This window comes from Formica exsecta, unplaced genomic scaffold (genome assembly GCF_003651465.1).
Source record: "Formica exsecta isolate Colony F162 unplaced genomic scaffold, ASM365146v1 scaffold120, whole genome shotgun sequence".
Taxonomy (NCBI): Eukaryota; Metazoa; Arthropoda; class Insecta; order Hymenoptera; family Formicidae; genus Formica; species Formica exsecta.
The window spans coordinates 805,318-815,854 of record NW_021848537.1 but is presented as its reverse complement, the minus strand read 5'-3'; the positions used below and the strand labels follow the sequence as shown (position 1 = coordinate 815,854).

At 29.6% G+C, this 10,537-nt stretch overlaps 2 protein-coding genes and 1 long non-coding RNA gene across 3 annotated transcripts in view; 1 reads left to right on the top strand and 2 right to left on the bottom strand.

The window, feature by feature from the left end:
• Positions 1-428, bottom strand: part of LOC115243499 (probable multidrug resistance-associated protein lethal(2)03659) — a 22,380-nt gene extending 21,952 nt beyond the window's left edge. The window contains exons 1-2 of the mRNA XM_029820571.1: positions 162-428; positions 1-91 (exon numbers count right to left, since the gene is read on the bottom strand). Of these exons, the coding sequence (XP_029676431.1) occupies positions 1-91; positions 162-362 (292 nt within the window). The 5' untranslated portion in view covers positions 363-428. The remainder of the gene's footprint in view (positions 92-161) is intronic.
• The window catches only part of LOC115243458 (multidrug resistance-associated protein 4-like), a 29,519-nt gene extending 19,718 nt beyond the window's left edge, over positions 1-9,801 (bottom strand). The window contains exons 1-8 of the mRNA XM_029820505.1: positions 9,037-9,801; positions 7,723-7,833; positions 6,964-7,129; positions 6,447-6,677; positions 5,053-5,184; positions 4,487-4,678; positions 4,036-4,344; positions 3,421-3,939 (exon numbers count right to left, since the gene is read on the bottom strand). Coding sequence (XP_029676365.1) covers positions 3,421-3,939; positions 4,036-4,344; positions 4,487-4,678; positions 5,053-5,184; positions 6,447-6,677; positions 6,964-7,129; positions 7,723-7,833; positions 9,037-9,110 — 1,734 coding nt within the window. The 5' untranslated portion in view covers positions 9,111-9,801. The remainder of the gene's footprint in view (positions 1-3,420; positions 3,940-4,035; positions 4,345-4,486; positions 4,679-5,052; positions 5,185-6,446; positions 6,678-6,963; positions 7,130-7,722; positions 7,834-9,036) is intronic.
• LOC115243516 lies at positions 8,040-8,587 on the top strand. The gene is made up of 2 exons (XR_003885236.1): positions 8,040-8,321; positions 8,390-8,587. It is a non-coding gene; the product is annotated as an uncharacterized LOC115243516 (long non-coding RNA).
• Positions 9,802-10,537: the final 736 nt, after the last annotated feature.

Genomic DNA, 10,537 nt, shown 5'->3' with positions numbered 1-10,537 from the left:
GGAAGAGCGCGGAGATTAACGAAGATTTGCCGGCACCAGTTCGTCCCACTACACCGATCTTCCAGCCAGGCTCGATAGAGAAGTTCAGATTCTGCGAAATAATGCACGGATGAAATATATGACGTACATTTAATTGTAATAAAGTAAATTGCTTCTCCCACCTTCAAGATAAACGGATCGTTCTTGTCGTACTTCATGCTGACATCCTTGAACGTTAATTGCCCTTGGGCTGGCCACGTAGGCGGCGGAGGGTCGTCCGAGGTAACAGCTGATTCCGCGGGAAGATTTGTATACTGGAGAATTCTTTCCACAGCTGTCATCAGCGAAAAAGTCTCGGCTATCTGTTTTACGCCGTATTGCATACCGCTGGCCAAAATTAGTGATTGCGAAATTGCTAAACCTACGTTGCTACCAGATACATTGCCTAAAAATTAACAAAAAACAATTTTTTTTTTTTTAACTCGAAGATTACCAATTAATTAACGATAAAATTAACTTGGAAAAATATTATTGACAGTCTGTAGTCTATTCTCACTCCTATTGTAAAATAAAATCAACATCTTTTTTCTGTAAATTTTAACAGATAAATTCTATCACTAATAATACGAAATATATCCACTATGTAAAATTAAAAACATGTGCACATTGTTTTATTCTTAAACTATTTTTATTTGTTTTAATAATTTAACATTTGGATTCTATTAACACAACAGCAATATGTTAAATTAACACATGAAATGTTTCACATTTTAAATATTTAATACAAAAATTTTAACCGGGATATTTTTTTACAAGAAAACACAAATTTTCCAACAGTGTAGCTCATTTATCTGCTCCAAGGACGTTAGAATCCAGATATACTGGCGTTCAATGAATCTAATAATTCTAAATTATAAAAGTTATGTGAGAACTTCAAAATCAAAAGTTCGATTTTGATGATTTAAGAAACATCTAAGAAAAATATTGCTGTATATGCCATAAACTTCAATGAACGGTTACTTTTCTGAATACTTACTTATTCCTTCAAGACGTTTGACACTTTGTGCAATCCTAAGATAGAACTTTGTTATCAAAGAAAATAAAATAGTCAGTATCACTATCGGTATTATCATCCACCCATTAAGTATCGACACCATGATTAGTATAGCCAATATTACACTGCTCATCTGAAGTGCCTCTAGCATTATTACGGGTAGCAGCTCGTCTATCACGCCAATGTCCTTTGAAAATCTATTTAAAATTCGACCTGAAAAAATTTATATTTAGGTGATATCTAAAAAAAAGAAACTATAAAAAATATAAAAGTTTTAAAATATATATATGATTTGATTTTTATGTTCCAAGAAAAGTAAAATTATTATATATAATAATTATTTCAATAATTGTAATTTTTATTGTAATGCTACAGAGATACGTGATTCAAAATTTATTTTTGTCAATCATCATATTTTAATCTATCGCAGATAAACATAGGAATCATTATAATATCGATAATACTTGTGAAATTTAAAAGAAAATATTTCAATTCTTTTGTTTTCAAATTCAAAATAATCCAAATTTTAGAATTATTATAATTCTCTTATCTGACATATTTGTCTTTGTTTATATTATTCTTCTTTATTCATTTCATTGCTGCGCTTACCGGAAGGATTGGTGTGGAAAAAGGACATGCGCGCCGGCAACAAATTGGAGAACATAGTGTTGTGCAGGTTGATGCTGGAGTTCATGCAGATCTTCATAAAGAGGAAGCTGCGGAACAATGTGGTTACGGTGCAAGTGGCAATGCAGAATGTGTAAACGTATATGGCGTCTATGGTACTGAGCAGACCGTCAGAATTCAGGGTGAAGATCGATGCCAGGAAGCTGTCGTTACGCGTGTCCATGTACTTTTTACTGAATTGAATGGCGTCGACATTGTCTTCATTTTGCCTGAGCTCTTCCACATCGGTCCAGTACGAAACCCAATAATCGTTGCCGGTGGTAGCGACCTGGCTGATGACGAAGAATAGCAGCAGCACGAACAGAATGAAGTAGTTGCCACCGTAATGAAAATATTTTTTGTACACTTTGCTGGATATCTGCCCGTGCATCATTGCTTCACCGTCCGGATTGTTTTGCACGTAATCTGAATCGTCGATGTCCGAATACTAAACAGAAAGATTTTCACTTTGACAAAAATTGACTCAATATAAATCGAATAATTGGATATATATACTCTGTTCGCGCAGCTATATTAAATATCAAAGATATTTAATATAGTTTTGCGCGGTATAAAATCAGAATAAAGAAAATCTAAGTAAACTCAGACTCTCTAATTTATACATTATTTATACACATCTCATTATTACATTATTTGTGATTTTATACCGCGCAAAGCTATGTTAAACATCTTTGATAATTAATACAGCTGTGCGAACGGAGTATATAGTTCTAATAATTCGATTTATATTGAGCCACTTTTTTGTCTAAGAAAAACAATGAGAAAACATGACGAGTCAACAAATAGTGATTGTCTTACAACGATGGAGCTTGCAATCGTCACTTCCGAAGTACGCCTGAATATCGAAATATTCTTCGAAGACATTTCCGAGATTCTTCTCGCGTTTTCTTCTTTCTTTTGTGTTTCATGGCTTGTCGTCAATTCATTCATCATCTCAATGAAATCTTTGCTTGATTTCACCAATTCGTTATAGCTTCCTTGCATCTTTACGAAACCCTTCAAAAGCAAAATTAAACAGATTATATAAAGAATATTTAACTCTCTTATTATTAACATATAATCTTATAATAAATAATAATATTATATATTTTTTTCATTATCTCTTGATAAAGGAATTTCTTGTTAATACTAGTATTAATTAATTTTATTATTATATGTGTTAGTTTTAATGTGCGCATTTATTTATTTTTGATATATGAATTATTCTCTTATGAATTAAATATATTACTTTATGAAAATATAAAGCAATTAGAAAGAAAAAGGATCAATTAATTTGATAAAATATGTGATTAATATTTTTGCCAATCGACAATACTAAGTTCTTATATTTTTTCGATAAAATAAAATTTTTATATGAAAGATTTGAATTTAATTTTTCGAGTTGGAATAGAAATTGAATGGAAAGAACAATTTGGATGATTGAAAATCTGATTCAGAAATCTTTACTCGACACTCACTCGATTGCATATAATAGAAATTATAATTTTTTAAATAAAATATTAAAAATTATAATATAAAAAAATATTTGTTTAAAGATAAAAAATTATCTATTAAAATAAAGAGAAACTATGTTTTACATATTAAACAAGCAGCCAAAAATTAAAAAATGTTTTTTAACGGAAATAATTTAGTAATTAAATAAACAATTTTTTGAAGTCAGAAGATTTTTTTGGTATTTAGTACATTTTCTTTCAGTGTACCTCATTGTATCTGACTCTGTCGAAGGGTTGGCCAAACAATATATTATCCTTTACAGTGCCACCGAAGAGCCAGGGTTCTTGGCTGGCGTAGGAGATGCGCAGATTCAAGTTGTCCATGTGATAACCGTTAACCATTTTATCGTAAGAAACATTATTCGAAGAGTCATGCGTAAAAACCACGGTACCCGCGCCGGGATTCAGCTCTTTCAGCAGCAGATGGAGGACGGAAGACTTACCGGAACCCACGGGGCCAACCAAAGCATACAGCTCGCCCGGGTTGATGATCGCAGAAACATCGCACAATGTCGGTGGCAGTTGACCATTGATCCAGTTTGCGGAGACGCGATGAAGCTTCACGCAAACTGGACGGCTATGATACAATTCCTGCTCGGAACTTTTATTGTTGGAGATGTCTATTTGATTGTTTGTAACAGTCGCTTTGCTCACTTTTTCGTCTGTAGGCAAACGCGGCGTTCCTTTAAAGCATTCCTTATTTATTTCGTCCATCAGCAGAAGATCCTGTGTGTTGAACGCTTTATTAGTCATTGGCCAAATACGTAAGGGCAAAAAGTAGGAGAATCGATTTATAGTGCAATTCAAAATGCAATAACGTACTTCCAATCGATTTAAAGACACCATCGTTTCGCCCAATAATACGAGGGCTTGCGGAAAGTACAAGGCCGCGGTGAGTTGAAGAACGTTGAAAAATGATGTAAGAGTGTAAGTTACATCAGCATTCAGATTATTTCCCGATAATACGAACATTATTAATGTAAAGTAAAGAAGGAGCCTTTCGGTAAACACTATGATAGCCAAATACAAAGCACGCACGTACGATGAGAATTGAATCTTCTCGATTTCCAGCGCTCTCGTTATCGATACAATCTTGCTGAACGGTTTTTCCCAGGCGTACATTTTTATCACCTGAAATGAAAAAAGAATTAAACGAGAGTTTGTGGATTTTTTTTGGTAAAATTAAAAAAAGAAGTTATTTTAAAATTTTAAATTCATAAAATTTATTTAGAATTGTAAATAAAATAACAAATATAAGATATTCCAGAGGTACCTGTATCCCAGCTATAAGCTCGTTCATCAGCTGCACTCGTCGATCGGTCAGTGGCGCAATCTTGGCCCTTATGTTACGGCTTAGCAAACTGAAGGTTCCCTGTATCGGTAGGCTGATGATCAACAATAAACCGATGCCAACAAAAATCGAGACACCGATTTTATGCCACATTAGGTATCCCACAATTATGACCTAGTAAATAGAGAAAAACTAGTAACTTTTTAATCGGTAACTTTTTACTATATAAAATAATGTCTAGGAAGATAATGAATACATTCGAAATTATGCTGCGTTCTTATAACATAAATTTCAGTTTTATTCTCATTTGTATCTCAGAGGAAAGAAATAAGAGACAAAAGTGTATATAGAAATAGAAATAAAAATACTTTTTTTAAACTATAGCAAGTAAAATAAATGTATTTATTAATACTGTCTACGTAAATAATTAATTAGTTTAAGAAATAATAATTAAAGAAGACATAATCGCAAGATATATTTTTTGAAAATGTTTACTTGTTTCTGATTTTTTTACATACACGAATAATTTTTGCTAAACGAAACGTTACCTGAAAAGGCATAATCCATATAAAATTCAGACACAATGATAATGAATCGAATCGATTGACATCGTTGCTGAGAAGATTCACAATCTGTCCAGCACCGGTTTGGCTTAAAGATGTTTGATTCAATCGCAATATCTGCAATAGTTTCCAAAACAATTACACGATTTATTACTGGGAATAACTGTATTTCTTAAACACACAAATCAAAATTGTTTTTTCTCATGCTGTCAATTTCTTTTTTCTCAAATAGGTAGCATTATGTAAAAATAGGTAGCATCATGAACTAGTCACTATTTATAAAATGACCATTTATTTTAAAAGTTGAGCTATCATTAAATTTAACTTAAAATTTAACTTTGATTTATAAAAGCCAGTAACACAAATAATTATTTTTCTTCTTTCTTAAGTTATTTAATATAATATTATTCGAATAATGTAGCTTCTCGCGATTAGAAGATAGAAAACAACGAGGCATTTTTATTGTGACGGATAAATTTTTTTTTATTTAATATTTTTTTCTACCTACGTGGCTTATTGCATTTGGAAGGATAAGTGCACATTTAAAAAAGAATGCGTCATTCCTTTATACATATTCGCGACGGATTTCAGCATTGAATGTACGTCAAGCGTTATCGACCGAAGTCGAAGGATACATTTAATGAAGAAGATAACAGTTGTTTGTTATTTCTGTTAACAATAGTTGACCTATTATTATAGTCTTTTAATAATTTTGCATTTACATGCTACGAGAATTTACGAAATAGAAATCAAAGAAATTTAAATCAGACGTTCAAAAATCAACGAGACATTATTGAGACAACAAGATATTATTGATAAATGATTGATAAATGTTTTAATTTATAATTGCATGCATTAATAATTACATATTAATAACAATAAATCGCACATTATTTTATTATATATGATATAAAGTATATGAATTTGTAGATTATAATTACTAATATAATTACATATGTTTAATACATATATATGTGTGTATATATATATATATATATTTGCATGTCTTTTTCCTAGAATCATGAATATTATAAATAGTCTGAATAGGTATCGTAAATTCAATGTGTATAGCAACCCATTTCTTTAAAAACTGAAGAAATCTCATTTAAATTAATTTTTCCAACAGTAAAATCAGTTTCTTTCGATTTTACAAAAATTTCATTACATCAATGATTTATACTGATGAATCTTTCGTACTGAACTTTTTCAATATTGAAGCGTGATCACGCAAGGTTTAATCAAAATCGCACAATAATCGGTATTGATCCCGAGATACCATTTATACTCAGAAAGAACAGAATCTTTCTATTCTTCCGTAGAAAAATTTTTAGATTATTGTATTGAGGCTTAAAACTTATTTAAAACTTATATAACATTACCTTTCTGTAGATGAGGGAGCTGCAGGCAACGCGTAATCTCATGCCAAATTGTTGTGACATTATTGTAGTGTGGTTTGACAACAGGGCGCTACTGAAGGTACAGATCACTAAACAAGCGACATAAATCATTGTCTCGTTTTTCCCTATCTTGTCCGTTGAGTTCGGTTTCTCAATGAAATAGCTGATGATCCAACCTTGCAAAATCGGTATTAAAACGCGCAATATGCATATCTAAAAACAGGGGCTCATTGAGATTAATATTCCATGATGTATTTATATAAATCTTTAACGTAATCTTTTATTAATCTAGAAAGAGAAAAAATCTAACTTAATAAATATTTTCCTGTAAATTGCGGGAATACATTTTTTTCTCATTTCTTTTCTCTTCTTTTCAACGCGAAAACTGTTAACGCGGACGATACAGGATATTTGATTAATTGATTTTCTCATTTGGTATCATGTAACGCTAGCAGATATTGTTATGCATTTGGTGCTTTTTTTTACTAATAGTTTTCACCTGTATAAATACATAGATTCCGATAATGAAATATGGCAACCAAAAGGCACCGCAGAGCGCCTTGTATAGTCTCGGACGTGCATTTCCTTTCAACGGCACTTTCTGCCCGTCTTTACCCACAGTATATTCGAGTTTCTTTAGCTTTTCCAATTCGCGATTCCAGTATCTAAACAAACGCATTAGAATGTTAGGCATTTGTGCTTTGAAATAATTTTGGAGAAAAGGAAATTGCACGACAAGTTAGTCAATTCAAAAATACTTTCATAATTATTTCATACTTAAATGAATATATATCTTAAAAGTTTTATGAATTTTGCCAAAAGTCTTTGATACATTTGTGCAATCTGTAATGTAACTGTCAAAGAAAAAGATTTATTCGCTTGAAGATTGTTATGCTTACGATGTTTACAAAATATTATTACATCTCTTAATGAATTAGAGTTCATATTAAATTAAAAATATTCTTTATCTTATTATATCCCGTATTATTAATTATATTATATTATAATTTGATATCTTATTTATCAGTTGAGTTGTTGTTAATTTTTATTAACTTTACTTTCTCTTATTTTATTATTATTTTATTTTTATTATTTCTAATAACAAAAAATAAAGCATTGTAATTAAAAAATGTATGTTTAGTATAATTATTAATAAATTAACTTATTATATTTTTTGTATAGAATATATGAAAACTATAATTATTATAAACGTTATTATTATGTTTGTACGCTTTCAATAAAGGCAAGAAATACTCACTCTTCGAGATGATCTGTGACTTTTTCAGAGTCATCTTCTTTTAAAAGTTGATAAATGTCAGATTCTTTCAGATCTGTCTTTGAGCCTTTTAGAAACAAGTTTAGCGTCCACCTATGCACGCATCGCGAAACAATAATATAAATTTTACTTTAAAATAAAATCTGCGACAAAGATAATTACATAAAATTCTGGAAAAAAATTTTCTGTATAAGAGTTTCAAGAAAAGTTTATTCGCATACATTTAGTATACACAATGTATATACATTATATGTAAAAACATGCTTTACATAATCATTTTTATATATAAATATGTATATATATTTATTTATATTTTACGAATACACTAAACATAAATTTTACATAAATTGCATATTTATCTCAAGTTCGTCAATGTATATGAGTTATACAAGATATAATTCACCAACTATATCACTCTTTCTTTCATCAAAATCGAAAAGTTTTGCTAAATAATCTATGGGGATATCCCATACATATATTATTTCCATCACATATATACTTTACTTTACATACCATGTGTTAATTTAAATATAAATTACTTTAACTACAATATATCAATTAGTTTCCTTAAGAGATTCAAGGTGTTTCAAGAAGTTTTTTTAAAACATAGAACTACAATATATCAATTAGTTTCCTTAAGAGATTCAAGGTGTTTCAAGAAGTTTCTTTAAAACATAGGAAAAAATCAATTGCTTTTAATACACGAAATTGCTTTTAATACACGAACAATGCGATATGATAATGTTCAGCGATTCATATTTGATCTAAAATAATCTAAAATATCATATATCATGATAGTTATAATTACGATAAATAATAGCTGGAACTGACGTATATAAAAAAAAAACAATAAGGACATGACTAAACACAAATTTTACATAATGTTAATCCTTTTAATTTCTTATCTGCAAAATAGTTCATTAATTTTCTGTTGATGTAATATTAAAAGAACTGTAAAGTGTAAAGTCTCTATTTTAGACGATTTAATCCGTGACAAAATTTAAAATAGAATTTTATTTAGAATGGTATGTGGCTAATATATAGATGTATATCCTAATATATATTAAGTAAAATATGTATTTTATTTCTTTAAATTTTCTGTATTATGTACTTTTCTTTTTTCCTTAAAATTATAAATTTTCTTCAAGAAAGAATTTTTTTCATTAAAGAAAAAATACTTGTCTTTTTTTAACTTTTTTTCTGGTAGAAACTAAAATTCTCTAAAGAATAAAAAATCTCGCATTTCTTTCGCTAAAAATGTATTCGAAATTTTATATTAAATATATACTAACGAACCAGAGAAATAGCTGACTAAAGATATTCGCAGTCTCCTTAGGATTCCGTTTCATGCGAGTTGTGTCCTTATTCATGTTGTTGCACTATCGAAAATCTCAAAATTTCGAAGATTTTACAAGATTCGACAACACTTTAAACTGCCGGAAACAAATTAGAATAATTAATATGTTTATTTTATCTCTTCTTCTTCTCTCTCTCTCTCTCTTTCCTACCTTCGAGACACACTTTCCGAAAGTCAATCCTTTACTGAAATCATTAGCAGTTATGCCGCTGCTTTTCATATTACCTTCAGACATCACTGATAACGTCATACGTGAACACAAAAATATAAATGTCATTTACTTTATATAAATGTAACTTTATATATATAACGCATGTAGATTTTTTTTCTAGGTTTTTATATATATTTTTTGCAATTTTTTTTTGTTTTGATATTATAACTTTTGCAAAGAAGATATGGTAAAATTGCGTAAAAAATTACACCACATCGATTTTATTGCCATCTAAATATGTTGTAGGAGAGGTTCTTCTGAATAATTTCCCGCAAAAAAAGTAGGAGACGGTATTGATTTAGAAGATACAAGTACTGCCAAAATAATGACTGTTCAGCAATATTTTGAAAAATTATAGCAGGATAGCGAATAGATGAATGCCATATCTCACAACAGTTGCAAAGCTATTTCTGCTGAATGCAAAGTACTATTATATGTGTTATTAGTATGAATAAATTTACAGTTTGGTTTGTTCTGTAATTATAATGTCGCTCTCGCCGGATGCTTTCGAGACACACTTTTCGAAAGTCAATCCTTTACTGAAATCGTTAGTAGCTCTGCCGCTGCTTTTCATATTGCCTTCAGGTATCACTGATAACGACATACGTGAACAAGAATATAAATGTATTGATCGGACACACGTGGACTTAACATTTTTTTTTATTTTTTTTTGCAAATATAATTTTTTAAAGGTTTTCATATATGAGATGCTGGTCGATTTTTTCGATAATATTATATAACCGAGAGAGAAGAGAATGTGATAAAGAAAAAATTACTGCAATATTTTTTCTGCCCTTTTTAAATATTTTGTTGTACTTTGGTTTATTTATTTGGTTTATTTATATACAATATTTTTTATATGCATAATTCACTTCGTAAGCTTACACTATACATATGTAATATTTAACAATCTATACTGTACAACTATATATTTATTTAACATACTTAATAATACAGCGCAGGAGAATTTGTATGACTAATCATGCAAGAAGATGGAAGGATTTCGATTGTAATTAACAATGGATTAACAATAAAGTAATTTGTAAAATATCACTTTAAACCTGAGCTCATTGAATACGCAAAAGTGATTATTTACGAGTGCAAAGATATTCGGACGAGTAAAAATTAATTCGTAAATATATATCTACACATTTACGAATATTTTTTTAATAGTTTAGTAAAATATATATAAATATAAAAAAATATACATATTATATATTTATATATAA